This window comes from Emys orbicularis, chromosome 1, assembly GCF_028017835.1.
Source record: "Emys orbicularis isolate rEmyOrb1 chromosome 1, rEmyOrb1.hap1, whole genome shotgun sequence".
Classification (NCBI taxonomy): domain Eukaryota; kingdom Metazoa; phylum Chordata; order Testudines; family Emydidae; genus Emys; species Emys orbicularis.
In genome coordinates, this window is record NC_088683.1 from 4,348,043 (window position 1) to 4,367,640 (window position 19,598).

Genomic DNA, 19,598 nt, shown 5'->3' on the forward strand with positions numbered 1-19,598 from the left:
CTGCTGTTAAGGGCACTACACATGGCCCTCTATGTCTACTCCAGTCTGCTGCCACTATACCTTTTCCAAATTCTGGGAACCTCCAGGACTCTGCTTCCTGTTGACCTTCCCTCCACCCCAAATAAATAAAAACAGGTAGCAGTCATGACTGGTGGTACTTATTCTCTTGTGAATCCACAGGTTGGAGATGTGTCACTGATGGATCTGGCATCTGCATTTAGGCTTTTTACATGATGGTATGGTTGAAACACACCTGAGTTAATCATCTCCTTGCATTGCACAGCAAAACATTACCCATGGCAGTTTTGGTTCAGGTGTGCCATATTCTTAGCAGCAGTTTTAAAAGGTCATACACAAGTGATAGGCTGTTTCAGCCATCGTCAGCAGATATATTTCCCCCCCTGGAAGATCCATAGTAAATTTGACATCTTACATTAATTGGAAAAAATGTGCAAAGGGACCTTGTAGAGTTCTCTGGTGATAACTAGAAAGTTTCCTGTTTCTGGCATACTTTGCTATTTGATAATCTAAAATTTGTATTTTAAGTGTCAACTTTGAGCAGGCTGTTGTTTATGGTGTATTGATTCATCTACTTCTGTGTGTATTGGGTACAGTTTTACATGGAGGTTCCAGTGCACAGTATTCAGCTACTGCATATGATTAGAAAAGCTTTTAAACATCCCTTGCCTTGTCATTGTTACAGGGAAGGAAACCATCCGAGGATAGCAATGCAAAGTTAATTCTTTTGTCTGTTTTTGCACTAATCTTTACTGTTTTCTTTTTATTTCTCTCCTTTCTTCTTTCTGCCTATCTCTGTCTCTCTTGCTGCCTTTCTATCTTGCTGTGGGTATTGCTCAGAATATTTAGACCTTCAGTCAGAGGGTATGTATAATGGTGACATTTTCAGGGTTCCAAACATCCACCTGACAAGTAGTCTCTCCTTTTATTAAGCTACTTCCTTCTGATTTCCAAGTCCTTGATGCTGGATTGGGAACAGAGCTGCTGTATTACTGAACTGGCAAATGACACTAGAAAACTCACTCTTCCACTATCAGTTAAACGTGTGCCTAGAAGCAGTACTTTGAAATGCCTAACTAGAAATTGTGTGGAGTCCTGTGTGAAAAATATATGCAGAGGCAGCACACCTGTTAAAGAACCCTTTAAAAATAATTACAGTATTTGGATAGTTTCATGTCTCTCATTGTGTCCTTGAGCTTCTGCCATTTCACCTGTTCACGAGCTCTTTCTGCAAATAGGAATAGGTTTAAATAATTTTATAAGGGAAGGGTCGGTTTATGTTCAAGGAGACTTAACAGTGAAACCTTGTGAACTGCCCTTTGTCACTGTACACAATTCGAATGAAATCCGTTATTTCTGCTATCAGGGTAGGGGGACAGTGCTGTAGTGACGTCTCCGTACTTGAGACTTCAATGAATTAACTTAGCAAAACACTTACTAGTATGTTACGACGTATTATCAGTAAAAAAACCTAAATTACATTCGTCAAATCACAAGACATTTTGAGCTATATTAGCTTTCATTTTTTTTAAATTGCGTTTTTACTCATTTTCAATAATTCATCAATTCACACTGGGTGTCCCAGTCATTTAGTGCAAATTAGCAAGGCTCTGCTGTAATTATTTCCTTATTAGATCAGGGATAAAAAGAAAGCTCCAGTATAAAATAAGTGATATCCTAATAATTGTCTAATTTGAAAGAAGAGTTAAAATCACTTTAGAAAATCATTTAAACTGACATAACATAATGAAACATAGTTATCAGTCACATAGGGAGCCGTCATTCTGACATACTGTAGTACTAGACATAGAAAATGCAGTCCAGTATTAAATGTACCTGAGATTCAGGCAGTTTTAAAAGTTGTGGATGAATGGTATTTAAAAATATTTTTGGACCACTTAAGAGCTTATTTTAACCATTTTCTAATAAATATTGCCACTTTACACATCTTTGACAGTTTTCTGTCTTTCTCAAGCATTCAAAGGCTGAGCTGCATTTCCTTTGTCTCAAACTTGTGCTGTCAGGCTAGACTTCCTGGCAGGAAGTGCCAGTGAAATTGAAGTCCTTGTTCAGAGAGACACCAACACTACTCAGAATTAAGATATTTGAAATAGTGCCAGGTAAAGAATTTCTCTAAATTATATTAAAAGTGAACATGCGATCTGAAAAACGAATGTTAATGCATTGCGAGGGGTGCAGAATTAAGCATGTGAGCCAGGAAAACGGAAGGTTAAGGTTCCCTCAGTGGTGGTAACTCAGCCGTGTTTCACATTTTGTATATTTATGGCATATGATTAACAGCATAAACAGTAGTAAGATTGACATTGAACAAGTAAAGCAGCAATAGTGAATTTTACGTATGTGCAATGTGGTACCTATTTTTTGTGGGAAATGACTTTTGAATTTCCACGTTCTATGTGATTAATATTTCAACTTCACCATTATTATCAACATAAGCTGTTGGATTGTATTTCCCTGTTATTTAAAGGGTGTGAAAAGGTGTTTCACTGCTGAGTTCCCCTTAAATGATGGCTCCTTTTAAAGCTGAGACACACTAAAAAGTGGCCGATATTTTGTTGTGTAGGCTTGGACTAGCATTTTAAAAAATTCATAACTTTTAAATAATTTTTCTCCACACTTGGCTGGTTGGTTTGTTTGTTTTTTTTACCTTTCCTTGGTGACAACTAAAATGTTGCCGAGTTTGCAGTCTATAGCATCAGATGTTTTCAAGTTAGGGACTAATGTTGTTTTCTTTACACTGACATAAAAGTGTCAGATCAGTTTAGATTTAGCGTCTTCCCCATCCAGAAAAAAATCAACTCTGAGCTGAGGCTAAGCGTGAAAATTTCATCCCCAAAAGGTTTGTTTTAATGAGCAACAGAAAAAAGTGGGGTTAGAACGGAGCCTGGAATTTAGTCTAAACTATGATGTTTGCTAGCTATGAAAACTGTTTTTTCTGATCTCTATGTAATACTCATTCTTAGTTAGTAAATGCCTTAGGTACAGTGGCTATGTATCATAAGTAAGCACTGCAGTAGTTTTTTTAAGTCTGAAGTAAAAAGGAGCTGATGCCAACAAATTCCAAATTTTGGATACATTAAGGAGCTCCTGTAGAACCAGGAAGTCCCTTCTTTTGTGTTCAATGATAGCTTAGTTCTAGGGTGAAACTGTTTAGCGTACATACTTGTTAGCAGCAGTGAAAACCTTAAATTCCTTCTTCTGAAATAGCTCTGAAATAACAGCTGGAAATGGTTGTTCCCATTGCTTTGGGCATGAACTCCAACATGGAGCTGGCATTCTCTCCATTGCATGAAGGATCCAGAAAGGAATGTGTCTTTGATGGCACTTGTACAGTATAACCAAACAGTTGGTACCAGGCTATCTCACAATTTTCTTTTTGCTGTTGTTGAGCAAGGAATTTGGTGTAGCATCCACTTACATGCAGCAGAGAAAATAACCCTCCAGTTTCCCAGACTGAATGGAGTTATATTGTCACAGTGGATGTTTTGAGCTCTCCCATTTTGGGATACATTTTTCTTTGCTGTGCCTGCTGATTCTTCATCCTGCATGACCTGTGGACTTCTCATTTTTTCCGAGAAAGCATGAAAAATATAAGCAGAAGAGTCAGTTGTCTTGCTAGCATTTAGTTATGCCCTTAGCATGGCACGTTTGCTGGAATGCATTAAATGGATTATTCAGAAGCTAAGCATGCTGTGGAAAATTAGGCATGTAACATATCTCCATCTTTTCTATAGAAATTGGTTAAATATCAATTTACAGGTATTTAAAAAGCAAAAAACCAAATAAAGGCATGGTGACCAAACTGCAGTCTCACATTTCACTGTAAAAATTGATGTTTTGTAATCAAAGATGGAAGTTTAGTGCAATTAATTATCATAGATTGGATCTTCTGTGCTGGTGTATCTGTTGGCTTTTACAACATAAAATGGCATCATGTAATTCGGGAACTATTCATTGAGCCCTCCTATTTTCTGTGACCTTGTTTAATTACTAGCCAGCAGATCGTTTCAACAGCCTGTTGAGAAGTATGTAATTTAGCATGATTGCCATTGCATCCCCTTTTGGTTTTATCCTTGGTTGACTGTTGCAGAATTTGGCTTTAAAGGGCTTCTTTATGGGCTCAGCATGGGGCTTGTGTTGTTTAGGTATGCTGTTTATACTAGTTTTGTGTATCCATTTGTAGTGTCACCATCCTTCCTAGTCTGTCCTTACAATGTTTTGATGTCTATGATACTTATTAATTGTTTACCAAAGAGAGACTAGAGGATAACTAGAGTGTATCCCCGGAGCCACAATAGTAAGCCTCAGAGGTGGGTAGAATTGGATTCTAAGGTTGCTTTATTTAGTATCAAATCCATATTTTCCTGAAATACTTTAAGCCCTTGGATCATTGACCATTTCAGACTGACTTCTTTACAGGTCTTTGACAATGAGATACATTTTATCAACGGGCTCATCATCATCATCATCATCATCATGAGAAGCTACGTTAGGTGCTGTAGTTTGTGGATTCTCTCCCTGGTAGTATGAATGAGAGTCCATCTGACATGTCTGAATTCCCAGTGAAGCCATGGGAATTAATGTTGTTTTGCTAGACTTGGTGCTTCTCAATAAGTAGGTCAGTGGAAGGATGAGGCGGGCAAGGCTGTTTGATTGGAGTGATCCTCATGAAGGTTAGATTTAATTGTTGAGTTTACATAGTCGAACTGGTTGGCAGGGAGGAATAGAAACAAGATATAGCAATAATAAAATATTTTACAGTAATCTGTGGGAAAGACATTTTGGAAATAAAAAGATAAATATTTCCTATGCACAGAAGTATCGCAGTAAAGCTGCCAAACAGAGCTTGCTTTCTTTATTAGCTGGACAGCCTAGCGCTGCATTTTAACAATATATCATTTTCATTACAGGATGCTTTTATGAGACCTACAGTAACTGCAAAATGAGAACTAATCTTTTATTCTTGTTCACTGCTGAGGAAGAAATAACGCTTTCAGAACACACAGTTGTATTATCAGGTTGAGGAAGCCACATGCTGCAGGAATGCTGCGTTACAGCAGACGAGAAGCTGGATATGAGTCAACAGTGTGCCCTTGTTGCCAGGAAGGCTAACAGCATTTTGGGCTGTATAAGTAGGGGCATTGCCAGCAGATTGAGGGACGTGATCATTCCCCTCTATTCGACATTGGTGAGGCCTCATCTGGAGTACTGTGTCCAGTTTTGGGCCCCACACTACAAGAAGGATGTGGAAAAATTGGAAAGAGTCCAGCGGAGAGCAACAAAAATGATTAGGGGGCTGGAGCACATGACTTATGAGGAGAGGCTGAGGGAACTGGGATTGTTTAGTCTGCAGAAGAGAAGAATGAGGGGGGATTTGATAGCTGCTTTCAACTACCTGAAGAGGGGTTCCAAAGAGGATGGATCTAGACTGTTCTCAGTGGTAGCAGATGACAGAACAAGGAGTAATGGTCTCAAGTTGCAGTGGGGGAGGTCTAGGTTGGATATTAGGAAAAACTTTTACACTAGGAGGGTGGTGAAGCACTGGAATGGGTTACCTAGGGAGGTGGTGGAATCTCCATCCTTAGAGGTTTTTAAGGTCAGGCTTGACAAAGCCCTGGCTGGGATGATTTAGTTGGTGTTGGTCCTGCTTTGAGCAGGGGGTTGGACTAGATGACCTGAGGTCCCTTCCAACCCTGATATTCTATGATCTGTGACTAGAGAAAAGAAAGCTAAACTTCTGGCTCCAATCAGTATCAAAGACACCTCATTGAAAATAATTCTATATGATGTATAGTGTTCCTTATATAGGTACGTACAGTAAAAGATGAGAACTCAATAGAAGGTGTGCACTAGATCTTCCCCTGAGAAACAAGTTTGAGGAAGTTCTTTGGCCTGTGTTGTATAGGAGGGCGGACTAGGTGATCACAGTGGTACCTTCTAGCCTTGGACTCTCTGAATCTATGTTTGAAATTGTTCACCAGAGAGAGAGAGAACGGGATTATCAGTAGAGGCAGTTACTCATACAGCTTCCCGAAAGGCAAATCTCTGAGAGGAATTACTCTGAGAACAAGGTGACGACACATTTCCAGTTTGGGAGCTTCCTAACAAATTCTCCAAAGGCGGCTAGGAGCCAGTGTGCATTTTCTCAAACCCCTCACATAACATGTGCATGTAATCAATGCACATGTCTTGAAAAGTTATTTAAAACCTGCTTGAAACCAGGGTAAGCTCCAAAACATGATTTTCCTTGTCTATTCTAGGGGTTTGCACTGATGGCTTGCAATTGGGGCTAATTCCAAGTGTAGACAAGGGTTTATCTTTTCTTTTTTTAAATCCCATGACTTCAGTTTTTTAGATAGCTAAACAGGGAATTTAGGAGCCTAACATGAGGCACCCTGATTATAAAATATTAGGCTTAATTTCTGCTGTTTTCCCATCTGTAAAAAAAGGGATGGGGGCTTAATTTATTGTGTTCAGAATGCCTTAAGATTCCTAGATGAAATGTGCTAAATAAGTGCCAATTATTTATTTTTCACATCTATCAATCCACTTCTCTTAGATCTGAATTCTGATCTTTGCTGGAAATGGTAAACCTAAAAAAGTGCTTTTTGACAAGCTGTGAGGTGCGGTGCATCCGTCAGTCTAGCTGATCTGTCTCTTTGAAACTTCAACCAGTGGTGTTTTGGAAGCTGCCTAACTCTAACATACAGGAGATACCTAACAAACGCTGACATCTTTTGGAAGAAGTTCTGTTGCAAGTAATTCCTCTTTCTCTGAAGAGACCATTGTTATTTTAATAATTATTGTATTGTGCCTGCCCTGAGGAACTTACAGTCTAAAAAGACAACGACAACGTGTAAGTTAGAAAAAACATTAGTTGAACAAGAAAAGCAGACCACAGTGGTATAACAGATTTTTTAAAAAGGGGGGGGAGGGGCATTTCACTGGGTGACAAATTAACACTGACAAGCTTCGTGGCAGATCTCCACTCTTGAGTACATGCTCCTACAAGTAACTGAGGCAGAAAACTCCCCAGACTCAAAGTTTTAAAGTTGGTTCTGGCAGGAGGCATCTCCTGCCAGCACCCCAGAGGCTCCAACCACCAGCTCCTGTCCGAGAGGAGTCAGTGTAGGCCTTAGACCTTAGTCCATCCCGTGCTTTGCTGCATATTGGGCTACCCACATTTGCCATCCTTGCCTGTCAACTGCCCTTCTCTCCAAATCTTCCCATTTCTTGTTAAGGTGCTTGATGTCATTCAGAACTGTTCGTTTCCATGTTACTAGCGGTCTTCCTCTCTTTCTTCTTCCATTTTCTGGCTTCCATTCAAGGGCAGTATTTGGTATGTGTTCTTTTTCCATTCTCAGCACATGTCCCAGCCACTGATGTCTTCTTTTGTAGATTTGTGGAGGGTGCCTTGTCCAGTGATTTTTCTGACTTCTTTTGTCTTCCTATCTCTATATGTTATTCCCAATATTCTTCTCACACATTTGTGATGAAATGCATCCAGCTGTTGCGTATCTTTCTTGGTAAGTTGCCATGTCTCACTGCTGTATGTTGTGATGGCGATAATAATTACTTTTTACATGTTCAGTTTTGTCTTGAGGGAGGTGTTTTTGAGTTGCCAGATGTTTTTGAGTCTTCCAAATGCAGCGTTTGCCTTCCTGATACTTCTTATTTCCTTGGAACTAGTACCATCTTGGCTGATGGTACTTTCAAGATACATAAAATCGTCCACCTTCTCCAGGGGGGAGGGATAGCTCAGTGGTTTGAGCATTGGCCTGCTAAACCCAGGGTTGTGAGTTCAATCCTTGAGGGGGCCTTAGGGATCTGGGGCAAAAATCAGTACTTGGTCCTGCTAGTGAAGGCAGGGGGCTGGACTCAATGACCTTTCAAGGTCCCTTCCAGTTCTAGGAGATAGGATATCTCCATTTATTTATTTATTTATTTAATTATTTATTAACATGACTTTACATTTCTTTGCATTGTATCTCAAACGTATCTTCTCCATTACTACTTTTATTTGGTTTGTGCATTTTTGTAGTCCATTGGCATCTTCATAGATAAGAGCGATGTCGTCAGCAAAGTCTAGATCAAATAGTCTTGAATTGTTCCATTTTAGGCCATATGTATCACTGTCATATTGTTTTAGACAGTGTGGGAGCTTCCCTTTATTTGTTGTATGTAGCTACTTCAGGCTTCATGGCTACCAGCTCACGTGGACACCTCATCAGCACTAACGATATCACAGAGTACACTTTTTCCAGACTCTGGCACTTCAATCGTTGCATTATTCCACCATCCCAAAAACGATTTGTTAGACGACTTGGAACTCCAACCCTCAAAACCGCCCACTTCTTCAAAGCATTCCAGCTTGATCAGCAGACAGTGATGCATGTGTCACTTGGCACATTGAAACTCTGACCTCTCGGGCTACAGCTCTGTTCGAGGGGATTGGTTTTTCCTTGTTTTCAGCATTTGCACAGGTGAACATTTTGACTTGTTCCTCCCCCCCCTTCTTCCCCCAGTTCCTTTTATTATCTAGAGATATGGAGGGAAGGTAGCATTCTAGGCTTTAAAATGTGTTCAGAGTGTGGTCAAACCAAGTCCTTCCTAAACAGGCATATATATCTACTGTGCCCTGTACTTTGGGATGGAGCAGGACTGGCTCCGCTTTGAGATCTGTTCACAGCTATCACGGTGAGTGGTCAAGTCCTGCATGGAGAGCCTCAAAACTCTCCTGGCTTCCTCTGATGCATCTCATAAGTCAGATGAAATATTGGCTCTCTAGGCCATAGTAGCACAGTCCTTGAGTACTTAGTTGAGTGTCTCAACTAGGCATTGAGATTGTGTTTAAGGCGCATTTGTGTTGGTCCAGCAAGATACAGTAGTAGGTAGGTACCTAAAAAATGGAGTTCAGTTGTTCCCCTATCTGGATAATTGGCTGATCAAGACCATCACTTTGGAGGAGATCCAAGCATCAGTCCATTGCTGGTATCAACTTGTTTGCATCTCTGGGGTTCAAGATTATCTGCCCAAAGTCTCAGTTTGTTCAGTAGAGACAGACCGTACAAAAGAATCCTGTGATAGAAGGCTTAACTCAAGACATTCCTGCATCAGGACATTGTGGATCCAGCAGAGAGGATTTGCCAGGGCCAAAAGATATCCGCTATCACATGCCAACAGATGAGGCAAACTCAATCAACCCTGGAGTCTTGGTGTTGCTAAGCTCTACAGGGTGTGTCTGCACTGCAGCTGGGAGATGCAATTCCCAGTGCTGGTGGGAATCCATTTGTGGGGATGTATTATCCTTACGCCAACCTAATGGAAAGTTCCATGAGAAGGTAAGGGTCACGATGGGACACTTGCCTGGCAATGGCTCATGGCCTTGTAAGACAAAGGCGCCTCCTGGTGGTCTAGGGATTATATAAGATGAGGTAAACAAGGTAATAAATCATGGCCTTATGTAAGGCCCCCTGGTGGTCTAGGGATTACATAAGATGAGGTAAACAAGGTAATAAATCATGGCCTTATGTAAGGAACGATTGAACCAATCGGTGTGGGGCTATACATGTGATAAACACATGATTCTCCTTCTTGTCCAATCCGTAGATGTGTGATTATAGCCTAATTGTGTTATGCAATGTTAAGAAAGACTATAAAAGAAAGCTTGTAATAAACAGGATTCAGTTCAGCTTGCAACCACATTGGTCGTGTGCTTTATCCGCTCCGCATGGTCCCCCACAAATGGTGACCCCGACGTGATTCGGCTTGGACATCGAGGCAGCTGACTGAAGCGTTCGGTGAGAAAAGGCGGAGGTGGCAGCCGCGGCAGGAGGTACCGGAGGATACCGGCTCCTGGTCGTCCGAGAGAGACGGTGGCAGCCGCGGCAGGAGGTACCGGAGGATACCGGCTCCTGGTCGTCCGAGAGAGACGGTGGCAGCCGCGGCAGGAGGTACCGGAGGATACCGGCTCCTGGTCGTCCGAGAGAGACGTTCGTGAGCTCACAGGTGAGCGGCTGCATTTGATGAAATGGGCTCTGCTTTGTCTGCAGAGGAGGAGACGGTGCATGATTTTTTATTACGCATCGCTGAAAAGCGGGGAGGGAAGCTTCCCTCTGACGCGTTGTCCCGTTTGCTGAAATAGGGACAAAGACGCGGGTTTTTGTTACACCAAATACTGTCTTTGATAAGGCAGTCTGGGAGAGTCTAGGCTCTGACCTCTGGGAGTCGGTCTCTCACGGCGACAAGGAGGCCGTGTCATTGAGCCAAATATGGTGCAAATCTAAAAAACTGATAGAGACGCTTGTGGCAGAAGCCGAGGTCCAGTCGGCCATTAATGACCTCTTTCGGCCAAAAGAGGAGCCGCCTTGTGTGTTGTTGGTGGGAGCCCGTGAGTTCTTTGGGGGTGAGGACACTATCATACCACTCATCCCCAGTGCACCCGAAGTTGATCCTAGTACCGTCTCGTTATCGGACGACCCCGCGGATAGAATGGAGGTCTCAAGCCCAGAAGGGGATAAGTTACAAGAATTTCGGGCGGAAATGTACAAACAGGGCCTTCAGCTACAGGACATGCTGAATCAGTTGTCCCATTTGGCCGGTGAGAGCCATCCCCCGCAGTCCCACACATTGCGAGCCCTGAACCAGCCCGGCTTTCCTGTCACCAATGATGCTTGTACCCCAGGGTTCCGGGCGGAGTTCCCGGGGCAGGGTGAGCAGTTGCGGAATAGGTTGGAAAGAATGGCGGAGCCGGGCTTATCTAACTTTAAAAGGACATATAGGAAAAAACCACCGGATAAGATCCCTCTGGCGGATGATGTAGCTACCCCCTGTCCTCGTTGTGGTTTGTGGGGCTGCGCGATTGGGTGTACTGGACGGGATAACGTGTCCACGCACTGGCCACTGGATGTCACCAACCCGTTTGCCCCGAAGCCTCCGGCATACTCATCCGATGTTTCCACCGATGCGGGTCCCCGGTGGGTTCCGGCAAAGTGGGTCCGGCCATGGTTCAAGACACGAATTGCTAAGGAGCCCGACGCCGCCACGCAGGAGCCGAGCGACGGCCCCGCGACACCGGACCTGCACTTGTTGTTTGTCACAGCCTAGACACCTGATAATGCTGTACTTCTATTTGTTCGGACTCCTTATTATAGGAGCAGGGGTCTTTGTATGTCCAAACTCTGTACCTTTTTGTTAACCCACGACAAAATGTTTGGGTCACCTGGGCGAACCAGACTGGCCAAGAAGCCTTTTTTACTTGTCCATGGCCACCCCATCGGATCCCTTTAGAACATGTCTTATTGGCTATCCTTATTTACACCCCGATGGTTTTTGTGGGTATTTACGTAATATTACGTTTCTTAATAGTTCCTTATTTAAGAAAAAGGGGGGAGGTGTGGGGATGTATTATCCTTACGCCAACCTAATGGAAAGTTCCATGAGAAGGTAAGGGTCATGATGGGACACTTGCCTGGCAATGGCTCATGGCCTTGTAAGACAAAGGCGCCCCCTGGTTGTCTAGGGATTATATAAGATGAGGTAAACAAGGTAATAAATCATGGCCTTATGTAAGGAACGATTGAACCAATCGGTGTGGGGCTATACATGTGATAAACACATGATTCTCCTTCTTGTCCAATCCGTAGATGTGTGATTATAGCCTAATTGTGTTATGCAATGTTAAGAAAGACTATAAAAGAAAGCTTGTAATAAACAGGATTCAGTTCAGCTTGCAACCACATTGGTCGTGTGCTTTATCCGCTCCGCATGGGACGCCACATCCATTGCAGGCTATCCACCCAAATCCAAGCCTGTCTGACCTCCCAGGTCCAAACTTCGGTGGCTAACCCAAGCCACTGCCTGTGTTGCAGCCTCCACGCTGCTATTTCACGCAGAGCACGGGCAAGTCTGGCTGCCCATGCTGGGAATCACACCGCCCAGCTGCAATGTAGACATACCCAGAGAGGTCCACATAACATCCAGGTGGCGAGTGACCTCCAATGCCCTGTGACTTGGTGTCAGTTGGAAGGGGGCTTTCAAATTCTGGTGATCCAAACGGTAGTACTCACGAATGAGCTCTGGCAGGGATGAGGCATTTGTGCAGACAGATTCTATGTACAGTATCTTCAGGACCATCGTAACTGTTGGAGAGCGCAGTCTTGATTGCCAAGAACCTTTAGAGACTAGTATACCAAAAGTTGGTCCTAATACATATGAACAATTAGGCCATAATGTTTTACATCAACAAGCAGAAGAGGAGGGTATGCTTCCTTGTGTTAAAAAGCCTTGCAAGTGTGGAAACGGATTGTCCCACAAGACATGCTTAACTGGCCACTTATCCATTGGGAAGGAAGACACAATCACAGACCGGTTGAGCCTGTTGATAGAGGACTCACATGAATGGCCTCAGATCAGGAGGCAGGTGATTAGATCTTTCATGAATAGGAAATATCAGAGGTTTGTTCACAGGCACTGTGAACAACAAGCTAAGAGGAGACTATACTGGGAACAGACTGCATTGTTAAGTGATGCCATCTCAGTCTACTGCTCAGACACATCTCTTCGGCAACCTCTGTCCTAACCAGGCTCATGAGAGAGAAATGTTACATGCTTGTAACATTTCCATACAGATGATATTCTTAAACCTGTTCAGGATTTGAGTGGTCAGTGTCGTCATTGTGAGCGTCTGACCCTATCTGATGATGCTGAACCAGACCAATTAGTGATCGCTTGCATTGTCAGAGTGGCTGCTGAGTGTGGAAATAGAAGACTGGTGTTTGAGGCGGCATCTCTACCCTGCCTAGTTGCTTAGAATGAGGCTACTAGAAGGTTACAACTTGACAATGGTAAGGCCGCTGTGTGCTGAGACCACAGCCAATCATGCTGACCAATATTCTCTCATTGTTTCCTTGTACTCCCGTCTCTGCGTCCATCTGTTGTCTCTTGTCTTATACTAAGATTGTAAGTTCTTTGGGCCAGGGAGCTTCTGTTTGTTCTGTGCTTGTATAGCACCTAACTTAGTGGGATCTTGGTCCGTAAATAGGTGCTTTGATAATACAAATAACAAATAATAACAGGCGTTAGTTTCTGATCTCATCTCATGCAAATTCTTTTTAAGATAGTACAACATTTTGTACTTACTGTATTTAGCTCCTTTCAGAGGATCTTAAAGCACCTCATAAAAGTCTATTTTTACAACTGGGGAAGTCTAAGGCAGAGAGACCGTGAATTGTCCAAGACCACAGAGCAAGGCAGTGGCAGAGGTAGGAATAGAACCCAAATCAGATTGCCTATCCCATGCTTTAACCACCAGACTATGGTGATATGGACACATCCTAGATTCCTCCATGAGGTGGTGACCGGATTTCTACTTAACCAGTCACTCACCCTGCTAGCTTCCCTTCCATGCCTATATGCTCATTGCAGAAAAGCCGTTCTCCAGAAGCTGCATGTCAGAAGATCCCTAAGTTTTTATCTGGAGTAGACTAAAATCCTCAGGATCTCAGAGTTTTGCTTTGTTTTCACTGTTTCCAAAAGAAGCATGTGTAAGTGGCTGGCTGCCTCTCTCCTGTCAATAACCTGGCAGCAGTACAGGTTTGTCACATCAAAGCCCATTCTATACGAAGCAAGTTTACTCTGGCGGCAACATTCTAACCACTGCAATATAAGTATTAAATAATGTTGTTAATTTGAGATCTGCAGTGCAGTCATACAGTGTATGTCAGCATGGTATGTTCCCAAAGCATTGTAACTTAGATTCATCCTTTAGGCCGGAGTAGAGGTCTGGTCTGTCAGTGTCACAGAATCACTCTCTCCAGTTTAGGGGCAGACAAACTCTCCTAACTCGGAGCAAACTGACTTTATTTTTAAGCTCTCTGTATTTTAAACTCCTCTTGCCTGTTTTTAGAGGTATTTTATCTCACTGTGTTAAAGTACAAAACACACCAAATTTTATAGAAATATCTTATTTCTCCACTCTGAAAAGTGTTCTTTAGTGTTAACGTCCAAGATAGATTTACCTGGCCTGCAGCTTTACTGCCTGCTGCAGGTTTTTTCATTTTCTTATGTTGTATTTTGTTTTATAGAGACATCCCTGGAACTGTTAATCTCCAAGTGTTGGGGATCTGTTCTCTTGGGAATCTTTGCAGGGGTGAGAATTACTTACCTGTAACTGTGGTCTGAAAATTACCAATCATAAGATATCCCCTCTTGTCCACCCCCATAGAGCTCAAGGTTCTGTACTTCTTAAATGAAACTTTTTAAAAAACACACATGGGCGTGACTTCACTTGCCAGCTGTAGGTTGGAGCAGAAGGGGTGCCCGGGTGACCATGTGAAATGTGCTCTGCTGGAACTAACATTTAAGAACTCTGGGCTTGGGAATTTCCAGCCTTGGTTGGGTACAGGAGCACGGCCCCGAGAATAGTGATGGATAATCTCCATCCACTATTATAGGTGAGTCATTTTCTTTCATCCAGCAGTGAACTTGGCCTGCTAACCTGTAAGGTTCTCATTTGAATGCCCCTCATTTGTTGGGTCCCTTCTGCTGATGACTTAGCAGGCTGACAGTACTTGTTCTCCATTCTCCATCGCTGGACAACATGCTATTAATAGCGTTTGCATCTAGGAGAGTACTAACGCGTCTTCCTTCCAGGGAATAAGAATGTACGGAAGCTCGTTGGCTTGTTTCTGTGGCACTGATTGGAAGTGTCCTTTGTGGGAATCAGTGGTTTTATGCATTTTCAGGGTCCTGATTTTAGGGAACATAGCCTCCAGGATAGGTAGAATGTTTTTAATTTCAGTTCGATTTTACTGTTCATTTGAATTCATTCATTACATGACTCCACTTGTGGGAATGGTGGATTCTGTTAGGCGAGGAGGAGAATCCATTTTTGTCCATTGGAATTTAACACCCCTCAATTGCCAGTTTGACTTGAGCTTGAGTTCTCCTCACACAGTGATGCAGACTGCCTGGTTATTGACAAGCTGACCATCACCGACATGGGAACGACAAAGGTGTCCAAACCACTAAACAGCATGCCCCAGCATTCTGAGGAGCTCCAGAACGCTGCAGCTGTCGGCATGGCTGCCACAGAAAGCACAACAAAAGACAGGTGAGCGGGTCGAAGTTTTCTAACCACCGTGGGTCAGACAAAAACGGTAATTTATTCTGTACCAAACCATTGAATCCCTCCGCTTAGCACTAGCGCACAGTAGAATGCATGCTGGTCTGTCTTGGGTGCCTAGTGACACATGAGGCTGAAAGCACAGTGTGTTAGACTATTACAATATAATGCACACATCCTGCAGTTTCTTATGGATTTTATCAAATCTTTGATGCCATGAAAAATAAATCATAGGGCTTTGATGTTTAATATTCACTCTGCATAAGGAAATGGTCTAGTTTTTTTTTTAAAGAACCTTAAAAGCTTTAGTGATTTTTTTTTTTTTTTTAAACAAATGAAAATCATGTGGGAGAAGAAATTTGGAGGATAGTTTTGGTGACTGAGACTGGGAGTCAGGGAGGTAGAGGGAAGTGCTTATTATAAAGTTGTTGGAATGTCACTTTTTAGGGTTTTTATGTAGCTTGGTCCTTGGGGATTTCCAGTGATGTCATCCTCAAAGGCCCTGTTGTCATGGAGGCATTTTGCGCTGTGTTTCAGCCAGAGAGCTGTCCCTCAATAATGAGGCACTTCCTCCACCCTCGGGGCCAGGCACACAGCCTTCGTAGCACTTCCTGGTCCTTGCTCTCAGACGCCTGATTCCCACGTGGCAGTGCTTGGCTGCAGTTAGAACACTTCTAGGTGGAGAGACGAAGCATTTTCAGAATCGTGTTAATTTTGATGCATCTTGTTGTTGTTTGGTGTCCTTAATGCACAGGATCACAAAATGCTTTGTAGAAACAATAAATTGTAAGCAGAAGGCAAAGACGCTCTGGGACTGGAGGAGGAGAGTACCAGGCAGAAGTGAGATTGGCTCTCCACCCCAACATAAGGACATTCTTTTTAACTTCCTAACTCTCCTGTGCCCCTTCTGCCATTTGTTCACCCAGCTAGCCCGTCAAGGGATCAGGGTTTTTTATAGAGAGTTGGCATTGTAATATGAGAGAAGTCCTTTGATGAAAGAGAGCGAGTTGGGTGTTGGGTTAGATAGGGTGTGTGTAGGTTTGTTCGTTGTCATTTTGTTTCTTCATTTTTTATTTTGCCTTTCTGCAGCCAGCCCTAGGGGTCACTGTTTGGGCACGCAGTTGCAGCCCCTCCAATGGCCACCGTCAAGCGGCTGAGAGCGTGGAATGATGCTGCCATTCCCAGGAATATGGGGGCCCAGGAAAGGGTTGTGTGGACTTGGAGTCCTAGGTCCCTGTGGTAGTTAGCGGGGGGAGACAAGGTGATGGTGTCAGCCAAGAACAAGATGTTTAATTTCTGTTTCTTTGGTTTCACCTCCTTGGGAGGCTGAGTTTTCAGGTGGCTTTGGTTCATGATGCTTAATGCTCACTTGGGAAATAGATCAACCATCTGTGATTTCATAATAGACGAACCCCCTGACTTTGCATGTATTAACGTTCTCTGGTTGATTGATGCTGCTGGGCCAGTTTTGTTACATTCTCCCCGGCTGTGTATTTAATACATCATGAATCAAGATTGGGGGAGGAGTCAGTGGGGAGTAGGTGTGGCCATGCTCACTGCATCCATCCTGAGGCATAGGAGATGGTCTTCTCCAAAACTGCGTCTGATGACGTGTCCATTTAGTATGAAAGTCCTAGGATAGGAGTAAGATGGGACTGATTTTAGTGTACCACTTGCCCTGACTTTGCTGCCAAGTCACTTCACAAGCTAACTGAATTCCTAACTACAGTGGCATTGGAAATGCAGAGCATGCTATGGGCAACTTCAGTCTTCATGTAGATGAAGAATCAGCTCAGGATTTCCTGGCCACCATGATGACCATCGTCCTATCCCTGGTAGCTACTGTCTCAACTCACACATTGGCTGGGATTTCAGGCTAGGCAACTGGACCTTCAGATCTGTCATAGACTGACCATTACCTCCTGTGCTTTGAGGTTGGGGCTCATCTGTCTTGTTGGGAAGGGACCTGTTTAGATGGTCTGCCCTTGAAGAGTCATGGAACTAGAAATGTTCTAGAGAGCTCTGAGGGAGAATCTTGTTCCACTGACAGACCACTCCCTTGACGGGTTGGTAGAGCGCTGTAATACTCTCCTCCCGCCCCATTCCCACCATTGATGAGATGGCCCCTGGGTGCCCTCTTTGCTGGCTTTGTTCTTACAGGTCATGCTATGTTACAGATGATCTCTGACAAATGAGGCGAGAGGGAAATTTTGTGCTGAGGCTGGAAAGTTGCAGCATAAAGATTTTCTTTAAATTCTTGTGTTGTGGTTCTGTGGGAGGCAAAGAAAAATCTCAGACATCAGATTTGTTTTGGGCAATAGGTAGTCTGGTCAACCTGGACTGTCTCAGTTGTGTAGCAGGTCGGAATTCCACCAGCTGTGAGGAAGTTGTTTGCCCTTTTGTGGACACAGTAGATCAGATTAGCAATTGGCTGTCTACCTCTGTGGTGGCAGAGCAGGGTCTTGAGGGAACAAGGTCCTCATCTTCTCTGAGAGTGTTTCACCCAGTGATGTTCCCTGAACTAACGGAGGTGTTGGGAGAACTTTGTCCCACAACCTGTGCTTTGGATCCGCATCCTTCCTGTCTGGTGAAGACCACTTGGGAAGTAACGGGTCGCCTTACCTGTGAAGATTGTCAACACATCTTTTAGAAACGGCAGGCTGCCGATAGCTTTGAAGAAAGCAATAGTCTGTCCTTTGCTCAAGAAGTCGTCACTTCACACTGACAATTTATTGTCCAGTATATCATCTTCCCTTGTGGAGAAGGTTGGTATGAGACAACTGTCCAAGTATCTGGATGCCTTTGATCTCCTTGACCCTTATCAATCTGGATATAGATTTGGCTACAGCACCAAGACTTCATTAGGTTGCATTGGTTGATGATGTGCTGGCGATGAATAAAGACCAAGGCTCCATGCTGGTGGTATTTTATGCCTTCAGTACAGTTAATCAAGAGGTGATACCCTGGCAGGAGCAGATGGGGCTTCACTCAGTGCCTTCATTCTTTTCTCTCTCAGATCTCAACGGGTAGTTGTGGGCAGTTGCCCCTGTCCCGAAGAGCTCTCAAGTCTGGAGTGCCATAGGGTGCCATTCTGTCACCCCTCCTGTTCAACACGTGGGTGGAGCATTTAGAAGTGTTAGTGAGGAGGCACAGGGTGCAGTGGGCTGATGACACCCAGCTACATGTGTCTGTCTCATCTGATTCAGTGCCTCACCCAGTGTCTAGTTGAGATTGGGGCTGGCCGAGACTCTGCCCAGACAAGACTGAGGGTGATGGTGGGTTGGGTGAAGCAGTCGGAGGAGAGGGTACAGGTAATATTAGCCTCTTTGACTGAAGGAGTGCATCCATCATTAATTAATATTGTTCACGGCTTAAGGGTGATTTTAGACACCTCCTTCAGCTGCTGTTTGATGTATTACAGGAGAAAACCCAGTGTTCAGGTAGTTCTACTCCACTAGCACAGCCATCAGCCAATCGGATTGTAAAGTATCCACTGCATTTTATATGAGTGCACACTTGAGAACCAGGAGCATATGGCTTCTAATCCTTGTTTTGACATTTGGCCTTGGACACCTTTACTGCAAGTTCTCCATATGTAAAATGGGGCGGTCCAGTGCCATACAAGTGCCAAGTTATTAATGGTGTGGTCATGGCTATTGAAAAAACTATACACTGGAAGGATGGCTTCAGCGTCACAGAAAAGGTGATTTGTCCAGGTGAATGCTCGGATCAGTGTAAGGTTGAAAGGAGATGGGTGGGTGGCACAGCTGTCTTAGTTCTTTAATGCTTACAGTAATACTGTTTGTTTTTCTTGTAGGAAAGAGGAGGTCTTGCCATGTGCTGAAGCCACATTAAATGGCCCTGCTTGATGAAGCAAATGCAATGGGACATGTCTGATCCAGGCCAGGCTGCTACCTGGTGATGCAATTTGTCAGTTTTTTTCATTTTAATTTTATTTTTTAATAAATGCTGCATTGATGAGCGAGCTGGCATTCAGGACCAGACACACGATTTCGACACCAACAATCTGTTCCGGAAGACACTTGTATTGTCTAAATGTAGCATTGATCAGTTAGTCATCACAGGAGTGACTCGGCCCTACCCAAGGAAGCCTTCTGCCTAATTTTAGTACCTTGTCCCCCTCCCTCTTCTTCCCTTGTTTTTGTTTTCTATTCGGGGTTCAATCCTATTTTCTTAGTGTTATTGCACACAGTATTCAGCGTCTCTTCAGAAAGGTAGCAGGTCTAACGCTGGGACTTGGACGGTGCACAATAAGTCCTGCAGTCGTGTGACCAAAGTTCCTGATGGAGCTGTCTTTGGGCAGCATTTGCACCGCTTTTGTATAGCAATAAAGCCTTATCAGAAACATTTCATAGGAGGTAAAGATAAAACAAACACTTTAAATGGGATGAGGCAGGGAGGGCTGGGGATTTTT

General features: G+C 43.6%; 1 protein-coding gene across 1 annotated transcript in view; it reads left to right on the forward strand.

Annotated features, from left to right (window-relative positions):
- PPP6R2 (protein phosphatase 6 regulatory subunit 2) overlaps nucleotides 1–19,070 on the forward strand; it is a 111,207-nt gene extending 92,137 nt beyond the window's left edge. The window contains exons 23-24 of the mRNA XM_065397506.1: nucleotides 14,996–15,151; nucleotides 18,981–19,070. Of these exons, the coding sequence (XP_065253578.1) occupies nucleotides 14,996–15,151; nucleotides 18,981–19,032 (208 nt within the window). The 3' untranslated portion in view covers nucleotides 19,033–19,070. The remainder of the gene's footprint in view (nucleotides 1–14,995; nucleotides 15,152–18,980) is intronic.
- The last annotated feature ends 528 nt before the right edge of the window (nucleotides 19,071–19,598 follow it).